The 19,724-nt window shown below is 42.9% G+C and overlaps 4 protein-coding genes across 5 annotated transcripts; 3 read left to right on the forward strand and 1 right to left on the reverse strand.

Moving 5' to 3' along the window:
- Window positions 1-116: 116 nt before the first annotated feature.
- On the forward strand, window positions 117-2,816 carry LOC131286272 (protein sly1 homolog). Its single transcript, XM_058315204.1, has 6 exons — window positions 117-255; window positions 326-485; window positions 579-880; window positions 958-1,915; window positions 1,981-2,122; window positions 2,210-2,816. Exons 1-6 carry the CDS (start codon window positions 228-230, stop codon window positions 2,531-2,533), a joined length of 1,914 nt encoding a protein of 637 aa, XP_058171187.1. The 5' UTR covers window positions 117-227; the 3' UTR covers window positions 2,534-2,816.
- A 594-nt stretch (window positions 2,817-3,410) lies between these two features.
- LOC131285384 (toll-like receptor 13) lies at window positions 3,411-7,167 on the forward strand. The gene is made up of 5 exons (XM_058314238.1): window positions 3,411-3,783; window positions 4,799-6,480; window positions 6,629-6,756; window positions 6,828-6,949; window positions 7,067-7,167. The coding sequence occupies exons 1-5, from the start codon at window positions 3,411-3,413 to the stop codon at window positions 7,165-7,167; spliced, it is 2,406 nt and encodes an 801-aa protein (XP_058170221.1).
- Window positions 7,168-8,034: 867 nt separating this feature from the next.
- On the forward strand, window positions 8,035-9,180 carry LOC131288488 (large ribosomal subunit protein eL18). Of its 2 annotated transcripts, none has more exons than XM_058317627.1 (3): window positions 8,035-8,043; window positions 8,359-8,445; window positions 8,578-9,180. In XM_058317627.1, the coding sequence occupies exons 1-3, from the start codon at window positions 8,041-8,043 to the stop codon at window positions 9,055-9,057; spliced, it is 570 nt and encodes a 189-aa protein (XP_058173610.1). In that variant the 5' UTR covers window positions 8,035-8,040; the 3' UTR covers window positions 9,058-9,180. The 2 variants fall into 2 exon arrangements, with proteins under 2 accessions (XP_058173610.1, XP_058173609.1); XM_058317626.1 differs by having other exon boundaries at window positions 8,037-8,099.
- A 72-nt stretch (window positions 9,181-9,252) lies between these two features.
- LOC131288486 (folliculin) lies at window positions 9,253-11,067 on the reverse strand. The gene is made up of 4 exons (XM_058317624.1): window positions 10,931-11,067; window positions 9,699-10,868; window positions 9,529-9,631; window positions 9,253-9,452 (listed from the first exon to the last, which is right to left on the reverse strand). Exons 1-4 carry the CDS (start codon window positions 10,971-10,973, stop codon window positions 9,335-9,337), a joined length of 1,434 nt encoding a protein of 477 aa, XP_058173607.1. The 5' UTR covers window positions 10,974-11,067; the 3' UTR covers window positions 9,253-9,334.
- Window positions 11,068-19,724: the final 8,657 nt, after the last annotated feature.

Here is a 19,724-nt window from a genome sequence, read left to right on the forward strand (position 1 = left end):
TATATATTATATTTACCTTGGTTGTAGGTGACGGCATGATACTCGCAGTGGTATGTTTTGTCTAACTAAAAGCGACTTGTCACACGATTGCAATGACAACAGCTCAGGATTTCAATGAAAATCGTCAACGTCACGTAAAGTTGCCTTTTGGAGCAGAAATTTTCCGACAATTAATTAGTTTCATTTTTTAGCGTTTAACGCATCCTAGATAATAGTAGTTTTACACGATGGCGACCCTCAAAGATCGGCAGATAAGTACGTAGTGCTCGTGTGCCGTAGTTATTAGATGTTTCGCTACGAACGTTTTCATTCATCCCACTTACAGATGCAATCAAACAAATGCTGAACCTGAACCAACCGCTTCAAAAAGCGATATCGGCAGAACCGGTATGGAAACTGTTGATATACGATCGCACGGGACAGGACATTATCTCGCCCCTGATATCAATCCGCGAGTTACGCGAGATGGGTGTTACCTTGCATATGTAATAATGAATCAGCAATCGATCGAATACGCTGGCGGTAGTAGACCGCCGCTTCAATTTCGTAAGATAACTAATACTTTCGCTCCATTTCAGTCAGCTACATTCCGATCGCGATTCCATACCCGACGTGCCCGCAATTTACTTCTGTGCAGCAACAGAGGAGAATTTGGGCCGCATCGCGCAAGACTTCCAAAGTGGCCTGTACGATGTATATCATTTGAACTTCATTTCGCCGATATCTCGACAAAAGCTGGAGGACTTGGCGGCGGCTGCCCTGCAGGCGGGTTGTGTGGCAAACATCCACAAAGTTTACGATCAATATTTGAACTTCATAACGCTGGAAGATGATATGTTTGTGCTGAAACATCAAAACAGCGATGCATTGTCGTATTACGGTTGGTACCCTGTTGGTGTAAAGTTTTACCACCGACTGAACTGATGTGTTAACCACGCTTGGTTTTCTGATTTACAGCCATCAACCGTGCCAATACGCAGGACTTTGAGATGGAAGGCATAATGGATAGTATTGTCGATAGTTTGTTTGCGGTGTTTGTGACGCTGGGTACCGTGCCCATCATTCGCTGCCCGAAAAACACTGCGGCCGAAATGGTCGCCCGAAAGTTGGAGAAAAAGTTGCGCGAAAATCTTTGGGATGCACGAAACAATCTGTTCCACATGGACGCCACCCAGACCGGAGCTTTTAGCTTTCAGCGGCCGCTGCTGGTACTGCTGGATCGCAATGTCGATATGGCGACCCCGCTGCACCACACCTGGACCTATCAGGCGCTGGCCCACGATGTGCTGGAGCTCGCCCTCAATCGGGTGGTCGTGGAAGAAGATCCCGCTGCCGAGCAGCAGCACCTAGCGTCCGGTGCCAAGCCAAAGCTGAAAGCGTGCGATCTGGACTCACGGGATCGATTTTGGTGCACGCACAAAGGCAGCCCGTTTCCCACCGTGGCCGAGGCGATACAGGAAGAGCTAGAGCAGTACCGGTCATCGGAGGAGGAAATTAAGAAGCTGAAGACGACGATGGGTATCGAGGGCGAATCGGATGCTGCATTTTCAATGGTCAACGACAACACGGCAAAGCTGACGAGCGCGGTCAACTCGCTGCCTCAGCTGTTGGAGAAGAAGCGCCTGATCGATATGCACACCAAAATTGCCACCTCCATACTGAACTACATCAAGGCACGCCGGCTCGATTCGTTTTTCGAGCTCGAGGAAAAAATTATGTCCAAGCAGGCGCTGGATCGTGCGCTGGTAGAATTGTTGAAGGATCCCGAGTTTGGCCTGCCGGAGGATAAGATGCGACTGTTTATCATCTATTACATCTGCAGCAATGTGACGGACGTGGAATTCAAACGGCTCGAGGAAACGCTCAAGGAATGTGGCTGTGACCTCACTCCTTTACCGTACATTCAACGATGGAAGTAGGTTTCCCGGGCGATTGCTCTTCGAATCACACAATTAATTGGTTTTCATTGTCATTGCACAGGAGCATCATGAAGAGTACATTAGCAAATTCAAACCAGTACGAAGGTAGCGGAACCAAAACAGTCTCGATGTTTTCCAAACTAGTGTCCCAGGGTTCATCGTTCGTGATGGAGGGTGTCAAGAACTTGGTCGTCAAACGGCATGTACGTAGTAGTAGAATTCCTTTAACAACAAATTGTTCAAGCTAACTTACAATACAATACGTGTATTTCTATGTTTTATACTTGCAGAACCTGCCAGTGACCAAAATCACCGAACAGCTGATGGAGTGCCGTTCCGGTGGCTCCGAGGTGGACGATTATCTGTACCTCGATCCGAAGCTGCTGAAGGGTAGCGACGTGGTGCCGAAAAATCGCTCCCCATTCCAGGACGCGATCGTATTTGTGGTCGGTGGCGGCAACTACATCGAGTACCAGAACCTGGTCGATTTCATCAAATCGAAACAAAGTGCAAACAGCATCAGACGCATCATCTACGGTGCGTCTACATTGACGAACGCGAAACAATTTCTGAAACAACTGTCGCTATTGGGTGAAGAGATCGGAGGGACATAGAGCAGCAGGAGCAAGTCGCGCAGTTGGGTTGCATTTCTGGGTGCGATGCACGGGTGTTTACCGTGGTCTACCGACCACTGACCGGGAGCTTAGGTAGGAATAATAACAACGTGTTTCTCGGCTAGGGGTGTGATTATATAGAAAAAGGAAGCGTATGATCGCATGTACAGAATAAACGAATCGTTCCATGTATTCCACACAAAAATCCACTCTGTTGGTCGCATATCTCATTTGAGGGGAGATCGGATAACGGGTGCTTCTAATCCCACCCTCACACAAGATAGTTAATTTCACCCATGTTTTTAGGATCGTAAAGCATTGAAACCTACTGACGCCACTGAATTTTGGTGAAGTGAATATATTTTTCAACCTTATTTAATCTCTATAAACCAGCAATCTAAGCGCGTGAATGGGCTAATTCTAGCGGTGCGAGAATGAATGAAGAAACTGGGCCTTTCCTTCCAACGGGTGTTACGTTCAGCACAACGTAATGAATAGTCGTTATCATCGAGCCGATTAAAATATCTTTTCGTACGCCGCCGATAATCTGCAATACCCGTTTTAGCTGATAATAGAAACGTTTGGTAAAACAACCATATGGAAGCACTTTCGTCAATAGTGCTACTGACCCCGGAGCTCACAGGTGTGCTATTGGTGGCCCACCCGTTCGACGATTTGGCCGTGGAAGTTTGATTATTTCTGTGCGAAATGTGGTGAATAAAAACGCAAAACAAAAAATACATTGACTAGCCCCTAACACTGCGTAGATAAAGTGTGATGAAAGCTCAACATTTACCAGTGAGAGTTGTTTAAAACGTTGTGTGAAGTGTAGAATAAGCTGCTTCAAACCAGCCCTCTTCCCAGGGAATGAACGACGATGGTAGACGCCAAACGATGCAACAAACGAATCGCCAAGGCCATCATTTGGATTCTGCTGCAACAGTGGTTTTGGACGGCATTGTTGGGTAGCTGGTTCCACCAACAGCTGATTGTAACGGCAGATACAAGCGCGCGGATTGACGCGAACAGTCTTCATAACGGCGCCGTTGCTCGCACAAACATCGACACGGCCCCCGTGAACAACGCGGACAAGAACGAACCGGTACAGGTTAACATTAAAGAGGATATTATCAAACTGAAGAGCCCCGATTCCTACATGACCGACGAACGGGAATGTATTCTCGGGCAAGCGGCGTACTATTTGAAAAATTGGCTGATGGCCAATGCTACCATCAACCGTCTGAATACAGGTAATCTAAATGTTTTCGTGCAATCTATACATCTGATATCTTGCTAGATTTCTGTGATAAGCCAATCTGTCCTAAATGAGTTTTCAATTAGTTTACTTGTACATTACTTCCTGGTTGCCGCAAAAGTACATGCACACTCCGGACTTTTTATGTGTTTAGATTAAAATTTGATTCATTTAACAAATGAAAGCAGCCTCACTCACTTGAATATAAATTTTGTGAGAGAAAAATCAAGTTATGTTATCCATCACATCAATGGAAAAATCAAGCAGCTTAAGCATTGAGCATATTTATAAGGAAACAGTGAAACTAAAAAATCATAAATCATTTTAAAACCTACAGCCAAAAGAGCTATTCTGTAAAATAGATTTTCCTAACTTCTGAAAAAACGATCACTTCAAGTCGGTCCTTCTTGCTTAACATCGACCACGTGCAACTCACTTGCATTTTAAATTTTTATAAGACCAATGCATAGAGGTTAAGCCAATGCATAGAGGTTCAAAGCAGATACAAAAAGGGCAAAACTCTAATTGCCAGAGTTAAATGAATTAAATAATTTGAAAAAAAAAAACAATTCCTTCGGGATGAAAAATGTTCGTTTGTCAGCAAATCACTCGAATGTACAAATTTAATTTAAATTTTAAATTTTTAAATTTTCGTCATCTTCAGATATTCATGGTAAATACATCGACTTATCGTACGATACAACAGACATCAGGAGACACATTTTGAGAAGTCTACTTGACGCCAAAGTACACGTGAGTAGTCTTAACCGTCATCTTAAATTCAAAAATGATGTATATTTTAATTCCGTTTTCCTTCTTCAGGAAATAATTTACGTATCGTTTGCCCATAGAAATATGTTTTTCGTGCCTTCCGACGAACTGCTAATGATCAATACCACAGTACAGTACTTATCGCTGGCTGGAAACCAATTTAAAAGTATAAGCTACAAGCTTCCCCGGAGTGGATGTAATATTTACTGGATCTTTTCTTTTTTCCCGCCAAAACATAGATTTACGATTTCCAGCGCTATATAACTTAAGGGTGCTTGATTTGCGCAACTGTGGATTGATGCTGCTGGAGTACGATACCTTTGCTTCTTTCGTTAATCTGGAGCAGCTTTATCTGTCCCACAACTACCTGGAAAGGATAACGGCCGTTCATATGCAGCCTCTTGGAATGTTGCGCCACCTTGATCTCGCCTACAACTCCAACGGTCAGCAGGCGTACTACAACACTTACATGTCGTTAGAGATTGTGCCGGACCCGTACATCAGCCTTACCGAGGGGCTCGACCTGACCGAAAACGTTTTCGATCCACTCGAGCGGCTCGAGTTCCTTGATCTATCGCACACGAAGCTACTTCCCACGAGTGCGCGCGCGTTCCGAAGGTTGGCAGTGGAAGAGCTGAGCCTCTGCTACACAGGAATTTCGATAATCGTCGGGTCAATGATGTACGGGGCGCTACGGGCACTGGACATATCCGGCAATCCAGGAATAACAGCGGCCATCCATCACGACACGGGCGGGGGAAGCATACGCGGTCTGAATGGAAACATCGAAGTACTGGCCTGCGAGAACGCGTCGGTCAAGTATCTGGATTGGGTGGAGGGCATGGTCAATCTGCGCGTACTGCTGCTCAGCTACAACAACATCAACCAGCTGACGAACCAAACGTTTTCCACACTTGCCCGGCTTGAGGTTTTGGATCTAAGCGCCAATCACATCAGCAACTGGCGCTGGCGTATATTCACCTCGAACCCCAACCTGGCCGTGCTGGACCTCTCGGCAAACAATCTCAACGTACTGACCACCGAAATGCTGAGTGACTTTGAGCACGTCCGGTTTCTCGCCATCGGGCAGAATAATTTCATGTGCCACTGTCTGCTACGGGAGCTGATGGACATGGCTGCGCGGAACCCGGACGGTGTGGGATGCATTATACGATCCTTGGGACAGTACTACTTACGAAGGACGGAGAACGAAACCAGCGACATCCGGGCCCTTAGTAGCGAAATGCAAAGAAACCCTCAGTATGGAACAATCGAACATTTTATCTCCAAAGTAAGTTCGCAGCGCAAGCGGAGATTAAATGCTACGGCACAGATTTGGGTGCATACCCGCAGCGTAGACCGGGGACAATCACATTTGAGATCCTTACAAATCTTGCCATGCAACGCCAGCCGGGAACCGGGGGATGAGTCCGTGGAGGAGAAGGACGAGGAAGCACAGTTAATTCAACTGATCGATTATGATCCCAATAACTACAAGTGTCGCGATTTGGAGAACGTGGAGTACAACTTCGATGAGCAGGAAATATGTACGTTCGATCGGGCGCTTCTGGATGAACTATTCTTGGACCACTTTAGCAATACCACCACAACGACGGTGATCAAGTTTTTGATCATTTTTTTCGGCTTTGCCTTGGTCGCGTTTATTATTTACGTCTCCAAGTGGGACTATGTGAAGTATTTTTGCATCATTCTGCGCAATGCCACTGTGCTGAGCATTTTGCGGCATAAGAGTGAAGATTTCGAAGAGAACCGTGACCGGCGACTGTCCACGTGTAGCTTTGCGTATGATGTGTTCGTAAGCTACTCGGAGCACGATCGTCAGTGGATCCTCGATGAGCTGCTACCGAACCTGGAAAAATCGGAGGACATAAACGTGTGTTTGCACGAGCGTGACTTTAAGGTTAGTGCGGAACAAAGATTTGTACAGTGTTGGATTTGTAATTTTACGTTAGATTCAAACTAGAAATTGTTCTCAATCAATTATTGAAGTGGGAAATTTGAGCTTGCAATTCAACATCTTAATCATTATCACTTCTCCTCTCTTGCAGGTCGGGGTTAGTATATTAGAAAACATTATCCACTGCATGGACCAGTCTCGGACGTTGCTTTTGGTGATATCCGAGCGCTTCCTTCTTAGTCACTGGTGTCAGTTCGAAATGCACTTGGCTCAGCATCGGTAATAAAAAATGTGCTAAAATCGAAGGGCATGCTTTAATATTAACCCACCGGTTTATGTCCTTCTACTAGCCTTCTCGAAACACGACGAGAGCACCTGATATTGGTCATTTTGGAGGATATACCGAAAATCAAACGACCCCGCACGTTGCAGTACCTTATGAAAACGAAAACGTACATCAAATGGCCGACGACGCCCAGGGAAGGTACATTAGGTGCGGACGATGAGCCGAGCGGCAGAAGCGTTTGGAATTTCGGTCGCAATAAACGAAAACCGAAGGCGGCAGATAAAAGATGGACTGCATCGATGCTACTTGCGGAAAGAAATCTTTTCTGGGACCGGCTTAAAAAAGCCATCCACGACGGAATCAACTGGGAACCAGCCGATAAGATGCTAGTTTCAACTGCCTGAATGGGTGTGAGTGTGTCCCTGGGGTCAACAGTTACGAGGCCGGATTGTTTTTATTTTCTAATAAAATTCACTTACATCGAGGGTTTTGCCCATTTAGATATAAGAAAATAAATAGTGGACTATGTTGAATGATAAAAGGGGCCAACTGAGTGATCCCGGGTTAAGATTACCGTGTGCAGCAGGGCGGAAAAAAAACTACGAAACAATTAGTCCTTAAGCGTTAGGTTAAGAATATTGTCTTGTTTCGGTGCATCAATTAAAAAACAAATTCTAAACATGAACTAAAAAAGAGAGATTAAAAACAGTGACGATGTGAAGCCTTCGTGTTGCAATACTCTTATTGAAGTTAACCTAAAACCTTGTTTAAATTAAGTCTATCAGAGACATTTGAATCATTGCGATACTTACAACACAATTGGAATTGACTAAAGAATGTAAAAATTTGCCCGATAACCTTCTTACTTCTTATTGTTCTTCTCGTCCTGTCCCGGTTTGAGAACATTTCGTGCTTCACTTATCATTTCATTTCATTTTTTCGCTATTAATATTCCACTTTCAAAATATTCAATTCTAATGTCTCAGGTTGCATGAACAAATTAACTGTCATTCCTAGCACGTCGCATAGCGGATGTTCTAAAACACCACAAAGTATAAGTTAAACATGGAGATTATTGTAAAATAATTTTACATTTGCAATTCGTAACCGGATGTTGCAGTTTGAACGATTTAAACTAAATACCTTGGTCTCGATCACTATGACAGAGGAACTTGCGACACGAACATAACCTTACACCCTCTGGAAACGGTAGTGCCTTCGTTTGACAGTTCTCATCATGTTGGCAGCTCTGGTTCTTTCTTTTTCCGGGCTTCAACATGGTAAGAACCGTGCGGTGGTAGTGCTGCCTAAAATAGTATATTTATCAATCTAAATGGTAAATAAAGTGATCAATTTATACAAATAGCCTCCCAAATCACCGCCCTGATAAATGTAACAACAGTGCAGTGTGTTTTGTTCGATAATTTTCACGAAAGCAGCATCAACCCGTATGGGTCATGCGTTGTTGCTTGCGTGCGAATGTGTTGTTTGTTAACATTGATTACTAGTCGAATGCTTCCGCCTAGCGAAATAATGATGATAAATGTGATAAATGCAGCAGTTTTTAATATTCGTATTTCATTGTTCGCCCCCAGGGTATCGACATCAATCACAAGTGGGACCGCAAGGTTCGCCGTACGAAGCCGAAGTCGCTGGACGTTTACTTGCGGCTCCTGGTTAAGGTGAGTTGTCAGTGCCGGTGACATGTCCACGAAAGTGTTTGTTTCGGTCGCGACTAACGAACCGCGTGTGCATCACCGATCATGTTTCGCCTCCCGACTTAAAACCCTTTCTGTTTGTTTTTTTTTTTGCAGCTCTACCGCTTCCTGTACCGTCGTACGCATAAAAAGTTCAACAAAATCGTTATGCGCCGTCTGTTCATGAGCCGTACCAACCAGCCCTCGATTTCGCTGGCCCGTGTGGCGAAGCTGATGAAGCTGCGAGGAAAGGACGAGAAGACGATCGCGGTCGTTATTGGCACCGTGACGAATGATGACCGTAAGCTGACCATCCCGAAGCTGCGAGTGTGCGCGCTGCGTGTGACGGAAAAGGCTCGTGCGCGTATTTTGAAGAGCGGCGGAAAGATCTACACGTTCGATAAGCTGGCACTGTTGTCCCCGACCGGAAAGAATACCGTGCTGATGCAAGGCGCTCGTACCGCCCGTGAGGCCTGCAAGCACTTCGGACGGGCTCCCGGTGTACCGCACTCCAACACCCGGCCGTACGTGCAGTCTAAGGGCCGCAAGTTCGAGAAGGCTCGCGGTCGCCGTAGCAGCTGTGGCTTCAAGAACTAAGTATAGCACGATTGATACTCCTTCCGAGTTGCAATCACAGCAGGGGAAATGCATGTGGATCGTTTTCTTTATTGCGGAAAAACGAAGGCGAAATACAAGGATATCATCTTCTGTATGAACAAACCAGTGTACTGTGTTCTGTGCGAATAAGTTTTCCGAAAACGACAATGATTGCAAGTTAATTCACACGAAAAGTGTTACATTTCAAACAAATCCTTTTTATTGCTTGGTATGGCATAGAACAAGATTTGCTGTCCCAAGGACAGCGAAATTTTCGCTACAAATGATTGTACCAGTAGTTTATCAGCACCTGGTCCTGTGGTTGAATGCCCAGTATCTTTTTAATTTTCACTACATCCTGGTTTGAGCTCACTTTGCGTATGCAAACCACTTTGCTGTAAAAAGGAAAAAACACGAAATTTGTTACATAAATTCTTGGAGAATGACGTCTGGATGGGTAGGTGTCCTTACTTCTTCCATTCTTCTATTAACAATCGTAAATGTTTATCCAATGCCTCATCGTTAAAGAGTTCTTCATCCATCGCTTTCATGATTTTTTGCAGCAGGCTAGGAACTGAAAAAGAATCAAAACCATTTGTCAGCACTATAGTGATCGGTAATTAAGGTAATATTTATCATACGTTTGCTAGGCAGTTCACCGTCCCAGGCACAAACTGCAACTGTGTCTCTATCGTAGTCGTCTACCAGGTCGACCCGCATGATGCTACTGGAAGAATGTGGCGCAATAGCTTCCTGCTTCAAGTTGATGATACGAAACTCATTTGCCGAAGTGTACGTTTCCGCATGAGCACGGGCTAGCTTATGCAGCGCTTCCGGAAGAAACTTTTTAAGGTTGGCCACCAGGCAGTACCCCTTGATAGGGGTACCGCGAATTACTATCTGAATCCCCGTGAGCGCGCAGTAGCAAACCGACAGAAAGTGTGACTTCAGAACGGTTCGGAACATCCGCAACGAATATTTGGCACGTGTGCATTCATCTATCTGCTCGAAGCTCCGATCACCATTCCCGATGCCGTGACGACGCATCTGGTAGCCTTCCTTATCCGACTGTACCAGCGCAAAGCCTTCTTCCGTTTCTTTACCCAACCAGACCGGAGTGGAAGGACAGCCCAAGGTAAAATTTTCGGTCAGATATCGCGCTCCGGCCCACAGGATGAAAGAGAAATGGGCATGAACGTATGCGTAAATTGATTCTTTTCCTGTCAATTCAATAAGCGACCGATTTGCAGTTATATTGGCGGCGTTGTTGGTCGAACCAGTACCATAACACTTATTAATGCGTTGCGCACGGTCCAAACCCTGCCTCCGAAGATCATCCTCATGGACCAGCTTGGCAAAGTCTTGCAGCTCTTTCGACACCTTCGACATGCAGTCGGCTAGGAAAGGTTGTGTGTTGAGCAAAAACATTTTATCTTTCATAATGATAACGATAGAGAACCGCTTCTGAAAGCCACGAGCTTCTGAGTCAATCAGATAAAATGTGTGGCTCAGCACATGGCCATGCTTTGCGTCGCCGAAAAAGACAAACCCTCCCTCCGTTGTCGTGCAGCTTACTTCCGAGCTGAGGCTGCGAAAGGCTGCCGTCTTAACGAGCGAAACCGTTTCCATAAGCACCGGCATCTGGCTGCTGACAAAGTTGGCATTGCTTTCCGGATCGCGGCTCACAAGACCGATATTATTTCCCACCGAATTACAGGCTACACAACCTTTCCGGTCGGTATCGAAACTGATGTCCAGCTGTTCGATGTTTGTCTCCCGAAGCGTTTGAGTACATAGTATTGCACCAGGACCTGCGAGGACAAATGTATATCCCTCATTACCACGGCGCTTCGAAAATTGTTTTAGGTCTTACCGTGTATTTCGCAAAAATGGCACAATGCAATGATTGCATTCATTTCGGCCTATCAACCTCAACTAAGTCGAAGCAGTGCAAAATAGTCGATGAGTAAAATTAATTTCCTACTGCGTATCATCAGCTGGAAAGGTTGTTTACGTTACTACCGTTATATGGTGTTATGTCAAAAATGTGTTTCGTCGGATGATACTGTAAGCGCACACGGAAGCGTAAACCCGAACCGAAGTTCGTGAAAACTACGTATCTTCGGTTGCATCCGAACAAACAATGAAATTGCGAGAATGAACGAAAATATATTGCTTTCTTATACCATCCGGCATGATACAAAGTACAGCATGATTTCTGTTTAGGATTACGAAATTTGGCAAAAGGGTAAATGAGGCCCGGCCTGGATTCTCCTCTTCCTGCTAGTCCTCTTTTGCGCCTGAACCTATGCAAAGCGCGACACGTGCATTCTTTTCGAATATTTGAACGCTAACGGTTCGCTTAAAAGATCATAACGGTTTATCTAATCGGTGCGTCATCGGTGACAGCCTATCTCTCCCATGGGAAAAAAAACGCAAACGCGTTACGTAAAGCTGTGACCAGGGGTTTACCAAATTAACGAATTGATGCATCACCTATTGCATACGTTTAGTGTTGTGCTTAATGAATCTTTCGATGAGATTCATTCATATGAATCTGTTTCAATTAGTGATTCGATTCACGAATCAAATTTTGAATCCGATTCGTTAGGTTAATGAATCTCCACTATTCATGAACCTCTACGATTCACGATTCTCCACGATTCACGATTCTTCACGATTCACGATTCTCCACGATTCAGGAATCTCCTCGGTTCTTTGGGGAGGCGTTGATTATGCGAAAAAAGAGGGGCCCTCGACCCATTTTTGGCTGATAGCTTTTCCTCACTTGGTGTGTCTTGAGGATTGACTAGCTCTAGCAAAGCCAGGTTTCATGAATCTTGGAGATTCGTGAATCGTGGAGATTCATGAATCTCTAACATGGTGATTCAGATGTATTGATTCTTCAGATTCATTGACTCTATTCAGATTCATTGATTCTTTTCAAAGATTCATGAATCTGAATCTGATTCACACAACACTACATACATTCAGTTATATCGTCGCACAAGCGGTGTAGGCACGACTGAAAAACGGTGTAGCCACGACCGGGCTCATTTACTCTTTTACCAAACTTTTTTTAATCTTGACGAAAAATCAAAGAAACTTGTAAGAACAACTACAATAATAGATTTATTCCAATATATGTTCTGTTATCACTGTGCACCATGGCATTTGCAAACGCAGCCGTTCAATGCCCGCATACGTTATTAAATGGCACGATGCAATTTTTAGCCTTGTGAGCGACGGAAACACGTGGGGGATCAGCAAAAGATTATCGTCGGTCAACTGTCATTCCAAAAACCACATGTAACGAGATTGTATAATATTCATGAAAAAAAAAGAAATAAGAGTGATATTATCCACAATCGTACCAATCATGGTCTTCTTACCTTGTCGCAGCGGTTAAGCGAGAGTAGCTTAACTTCGTTAGGCGGAATCAGTATCAAGAACCCCTGAAGAAGATCTAAGTATCCCAAACTTAACTCAAAGAGGTGGGGTAGTCGATTTAAATATTCAAACCCATCCTCAGTAATCTGAAATGCAATGAACAAATAATACAATTTTAAAGTGGAAACTTATGCATAGCAATCAGTAAACGCACGTTGGGACACATTTCCAATAGCATCTGCTGAAGGGATACCATGTTTTTGCAGATAAAATGGAGACAATCATCATCCATATCCTGTTCTATGACATTCAGCTTTCGCAGGTTTGGCATCATGGTTGGCAGTTGTTTGAAACACACCAACGTTTTATCCATCCTAACTGAGTGAAGACAAAGCTCTTGCAGTGCGGGAAGCGGTTTACAATCCTCAAATACTTCACTCCTCAGCCAGCCATCCAAGGTAAGGACCTGAAAAAAGAAATAGAAGATAGTGCACCAGAGCGCTTTTATCTTGAATGTGTTTGAACTTACTTTCAACTTTGTTAGGTTTGCTAATCCACTAAATGCACGATTTTCTAGATAGCTCGTTTTGATATGGAGGCAAGTGATGTCGCTGCAATTTTCCATCAAAGCATTCATGATCGGCTGGGTTATGTTACACCTCAGCGTAGCCATCTGAAGACGTTTCAGTCGTGCGAAAAAAGTGGAAATCGTTCTTACCGCTGCATCATCATCAAATTGCTCATCATCGCTGTAGAAATCGATTTCTAATAGCTCCGGAAAATTTATCTCGCAAAACCGAAGAAAATAGGAATCGAGTAGAATGTCCCGAGTTTGCGAGTATTCTAAATAGTCCGAAACAAGCTTTAAACTCTCTACGGATCTTTTAAAGTTTTCTAACAGCTCAATAAAACAAGATGTCGCAGGGAATTCTTTGGAGCCTATCTGTAATACAACGTGACGATACTGTCGTTTGCTTCCACGGAAAAGTGTTAAGTAATCTACATTATCGTGGATACGATAATCAACATTGAGACGAACGCGGTGCATTCTACGACCCGAAAAGGCCAAGTTTGACCACTGGAGGCACACCAAAGAGGCAATTTTAAGGTCGGACACGGTCAAGTAGTCGAAAATAATCTCCAGGATCTACAAAACACAAAGCTATTAAGAACGGAGAAAAACATGAAAATAAGAAAAATAATTCCTCAGGTAAATCCATAAGCTCCATTGCATCCTTAGGCTGGTGTCATTGCTTTACCGCACGATGTTTTGTCGGACGACAGGTCCGCCAATTTTTCTGTAATTTTTTAAATTCGAAGACAATTAAATGAATTTTATTATTTTTCTTAGATGAAAGGCACAACTCCGAGTTTATAAAGTCCAACTTTGTTGACAGATAAAATCGGATGCGTCCATCCGATAAAATCAAATGATTTTGATTTTGTCGTGCGGAGAAATCCCAGGTAACCGCGAGCTGTCATCTTTGGAACATTCAATGTTTATACCATGTGCGAGAGCGAGTGCGCACGACTCACGGAAGCAATTACATAGTGCCTCTCCCTTTCTACCGCATCACACAACCATTTTGTAAACAAAATCAGAAGCAAGTTGCAAGCGTCCTGCACTCCGGAAATTTTGATTTTATTAAAAGTGGTGTCCATAACTAGTGAAAATGGCCGACAATAACAACTTTCTAGGGCAGCTCAAGCGTTCTGGTAATTTGTACAAGGCAAATGCCAAAAGAATTGCTCAGGAAAGCCAACATTCTTGTGGAACGGACCGTAAGTGTTTGTGCTTGTGTTGCTCCAAATGTGAATGGGAAATTTAAATGTACGATTATTTGTTTTAGCAGCTCCTAGTACCAGTGCGGGTCAGCTAGAGATTGATGACAATTCTTTGATCGTCTTCGATCCGGTTGATTCAGAAGAAGAAACGCGTTCCGGAGACGATCAGGGCCCAGATGAAGCCTCAAGTATCGATGATGTACCTGATAACGTGAGTAGTGGAGATAGCCATGGTGAAAGTTCCTCGAAGTATGGCGACATGACGATGGAGGAATGTATAAGGTTTTTGGCAGTTGTTAAAAATCTATCACATTCGATTGTGAACATGATACTTGATATTTTACGAGAGAAGACTACACATCAGCTACCGAAGGATGCTCGTACTCTTTTGAAAACTAATAGGACCGTCGCGAACATTGTTGCAGTGGACGGTGGTCGATATTGGTACAAAGGCGTCCTATGTTGTTTGTCCAACCGATTCAGGTAACAAGATTGAAATACTAGCCGAATGCTCATGCACGTATCGTGATGTTGAATTATTATTTATTTCCAGCAATGTGACTTTACCTACCACGATATCTTTAAACATATCTATCGACGGGTTGCCACTACATAGAAGCGGGCCGGAAACGTTTTGGCCGATTCTTATAAACATACATGAGCTTCCACAAGAGGCTCCGATGACGGTGGCAATCTTCAGCGGCTCGACGAAGCCTCCAAGGGTTGAAGAGTTTCTCCGACCGTTAGTGCAGGAGCTTAACGAGCTTTTGGATAACGGAGCCATCATCAACGAAGTGCAGCATGAGATAAAAGTTCGTGCAATTATAGCTGATGCACCGGCACGAGCATTTATTAAAGGTGAGACCCTCTTTCTCTCTATATGTTACTTTACTTATCTTTCTTACGTCCGTTCTCAGGTGTGACGAACTTCAATGGAAAACATGGATGTTTGAAATGTACTACCGAAGGCGAATATAATCCAAATTCTCGCACGGTAATTTTCGTTGGAGTTGATAAGCCAATTCGGACCGATGTTTGCTTCCGGCAGAGAGCATACGGCCAACACCACAAAGAAGACTCTCCGTTATTAGACCTAAAATATTTTAATATGATTGAAGATGTAATTGTAGCGGATCGTCTGCACCTGATCGATTTAGGTATCATGAGGAAACTCTTGAAAGGTTGGGTGTTCGGAAAGTTAGGTTCGCCCAAATGGTCTGATGAGAAAATGCGCAGTGTTTCGCAGGCGCTGAAACTAATTCGTCTTCCATCAGAAATACATCGCAAATTTAGAAAGGTTGAGCATATCAAATATTGGAAAGGATCGGAATTTGCTTCCTTTCTTCATTACGGTGGTATTGTGGTTTTGTGGAACAACATTAGCCCAGCTGAATATAACCATTTTTTGTTACTCTTCTGTGCTGTGACGTTGTTGTCCTCCAGAGTGTACCGATCAAGTTGGCAGTTTGCTGGAGATTTATTGGCTAAGTTTGTTTTGCAGTTTGAACACGTCTATGGAAGACAATATATGACCAGTAACGTGCACAATCTGCAACATGTTTATGATGAAGTTAAGAATTTTGGTGAATTAGACACATTCTCCTCCTACCCATTTGAAAACGAGCTACAACATTTAAAAAACCTATTAAGAAGTGGTTGGAGAAACTTAGAGCAGGTTATAAATAGATTATCAGAGCTAGACCATTTCCAAGCTCTCCTTCGGCGCAACAGAACAACTCCAACGAAAACCTTTTTAAAGACGCATAGAGATGGAGTTACAGTTTATTTTAGGTCTCATAAACTAAAACCAACAAAACGAGATGCATGGTTTCTAACTAAAAACAATGAAGTTGTTCAATATTGTACGGCAACACAGATATCATCAACGATCTTAATTGAAGGCAAACGGGTAATGGATCCTACCGATGTATTTGATGATCCCTGTGAATCTACTGGCCTAAATATTTGCCTCGGATTGGTGGCCTCACTGCGGGGAACCAATATACAAGTAGATGCCAGAGACATTAAATGCAAGCTTGCGGCCATCCAAGTAGATGAAGAGGGTCAACATCTATTTGTTCCTTTACCTCATACGTTGGTGGAATAAGTTTAAAGTTCAAACACAAACAACTATCGAAAGAATAATATAAACGTGAAACATGTAAGGTATTCTAACATGCATAATAAAAACAAAATACTGTTTTTCGCTTTCTTAATGAAAATTTGTTTTAATTCGAATTTGCAAAATAATTCTATTTTGATTATAAAAGGAACATGAATTATTTATATACATAAAAAAGTAGAGAATCATATATACATGCAAAAGAAATCACAACAAGTTCACATTAATTCACAGGAAATTCTTAAAACAAAATGGAGATAAAAAAAAATACTATTAAAACTACTAATAAAAAACTATGGCTTAAACCTAATGATCCTGCAGCAGGTTTTTCTGGTGCCCTTTAATTCTAAACGCGTTTTAGCATTTTTTAGCTTCCTCTGCATAAATCGCTTCACTTCATCATCGGGAATGTCTCCAGCTAACCGGGCAGATTGGACCATCATTTCCAATATATTAACATGAGCAGATATGGAGATTTTAGGCCCGTTTTGTCCTCTGCCGGTCCAACTACATTTTGTAAATAACTCCCGATCAAATAGCAGGTCGATCGCCTCGTGCAAACGATTTTCGGCTTCGCTTGCCCTAATCGTCGAACAAAGCCAATTCGTCATGTCGCTTCTAAATTGGGCATCTGCTATCAGCTTGCTTTCGAGCTCTTGGAGTTGTTCTGGAGACTCCATAGGTTTGTATTCAAAAGTGCTGCGAACGATACTAGCACCCCCCAAATTTCCCTGTGAGAGGGCCAGTTCATGCATCGTTCGTTGGAGGGCTATTGTCCTACCCTGCTGATGCACAGTTTTTTTCAAAGAAGTTTGGTTCGCTTCTAAATCCTTTACTTTGCGTTTCAATTCGTTATGAGCAGCCAACAAATTATTAATTCTATCATTTTGGTCTATGTTTCCTAGGGGCGTCTGCTGTACCGAAATTTGTGTATTTGATGTGGAAGCTTCTGTTGGGATGCACGTCGGTGCATCACTTGGTTGAACATTATTTTGATTTTGTATTTGGTTGGAACGGCTACTTTTCCAGCCAACTGGTGCTTCTGGTTGTTTTTTGGTATAACTGTGGTCAGCCATTATCTGTTGAATGGATTCGTTAATATATATTGAGCATTTAAACTACCAGTCGTCGAAGCGGCGCGTGGCTCAAGTGGTTTGATGAACCGACTACAACATACCTCGTCTTGTACGGCGCAGTTCGAGCCTTAGAAGCAGCAATCACCAACACACACGTAAGTAAAACAACAATACTTCTCATAAAAAGATTTCAAAAAATGATGTTGTACTCCACTCTAACAGGTTGGCTCCCAATAGCTGCAGCTGCATGCAACTAATAAATGACAAGCAAGACCGGTGGAAATACAGCGGTTGATCCCGAAGAGTACGAGATACGATTCAGTCCAGTGAAAATATATATATTTTTTAAAATTGCCGTTTTTTTATTTCATATCGCTATACTTTTTCACCGGGTACAATCGTCGGCAAAAATGGCCGCCTCCATGAGTTGTCAAAACTCAAACGGCTGGGTTACAGTTCCTAATGTAGCGGTTTATTGGAAGGTGCAAAAACGTTCTAAAGATCAGACAGAATGTTCTAAAGATGCTTGTCAATTGTTAGTTGGGATCGTGCGAACCTTGCAGCTGTCAAATCCCATACATTTTTGCCTGTCAAAAGATCGTGCGGTAAAGCACTGACACCAGCCTTAGCAAAACGATCCATTCCTATGGATGAAAAGGTACAGAGATTCTAGAATGCACACGGTAAATTTAAATATAAATAAACAGATATGCGATGTGCGATGCATCGATGCAGATCTGATTCTGCGTTTCATGAACGGGGTCGAGAATTGTCACTATCCAACTGCAGTTGGTCATGACTCATGACCAAGATAAATACACACTATACAGTTGGTCCCCGCAGTACGCGATACTCGATATACGCGAATTCGCAATACGCGATTTTTTAAAACTGACAGCTCATAGCGTTGCTTGAGTTCTGACTAGTCAATTTTACTTTGTTTTGGTAGAATGAAGTTTTTAATATGCACTTTTTAACAGAGATATTACTATGCAATATAAGAAATGGAACACTTAATAGTTATTTTGATAAAAGATATGTTAGATAATGTTAAATCTCAGTGTCAACTCTTCAATATGAGGTATAAACGATATGGCAGAGGAAATCCGCAATACGCGAAAATTCGATATACGCTATTGCGTTCGGTCCCAAACATTCGCGTACTGCGGGGACCAACTGTATAAGGTAGCAGAATGTAGAGCATGAATATTTCCTTCCGTTTGTCAGATCGCACGAAACTCGTGATCCGCTTGATTACTGGTTTGAGTCCACCACTTGTTTACCCGGTTGACAAAAATTCAAATTTTTTGCAGCTGTCATGTAGTACCAGCAAGTTTTTCCATGGCAGATTGCTGGGACTCTTGCTGGAACTACATAGTACCAGCAACAATGTCAATTTCTGTCAACCGGGTACTTACATAGTTGTTTACATTCTATGCTGTTTATCACCATGCTGTCAAAAGCCACGGCCGCCATTTTCTAAAAAAATACCTACTAAAAAGTCAAGGTGTATAAATATAGCTCCAGCAATCTGCCATGGAAAAACTTGCTGTAACTACATGACAGCTTCAAAAAATTTTAATTTTGTCAACCGGGTTATTTACTCTTTTACCCGTTTGAGAAGTACATGCATCGAAGAAACTTATAAAAACAACTACAATAATAGATTTATTCCAATATATGTTCTGTTATCACCGTGCACCAAGGTATTTGAGAACGCAGCCGTTCAATGCCCGCAAACGTTATTAAATGGCACGATGCAATTTTTAGCCTTGTAAGCAACGGAAACACGTGGGGAATCAGCATAAGATCATCGTCGGTCAACTGTCATTCCATAAACCACATTTAACGAGATTGTATAATATTCATGAAAAAAAGAAATAAGATTGATAATATCCACAATAGAAACAATCATGGTCTTCTTACCTTGTCGCAGCGGTTAAGCGAGAGTAGCTTAACTTCGTTTGGTGGAATCAGTACCAAGAACCCTTGAAGAAGGTCCAAGTATCCCAAACTTAACTCAAAAAGGTGGGGTAGTCGATTTAAATATTCAAACCCATCCTCAGTAATCTGAAATACAATGAACAAATAATACAATTTTAAAGTGGAAACTTATGCATAGCAATCAGTAAACGCACGTTGGGACATATTTCCAATAGCATCTGCTGAAGGGATACCATGTTTTTGCAGATAAAATGGAGACAATCATCATCCATATCCTGCTCTATTACATCCAGCTTACGCAGGTTTGGCATCATGGTTGACAATTTTTTGAAACACTCCAACGTATGATC

The sequence above is a fragment of the Anopheles ziemanni genome, chromosome 3, assembly GCF_943734765.1.
Source record: "Anopheles ziemanni chromosome 3, idAnoZiCoDA_A2_x.2, whole genome shotgun sequence".
NCBI lineage: Eukaryota > Metazoa > Arthropoda > Insecta > Diptera > Culicidae > Anopheles > Anopheles ziemanni.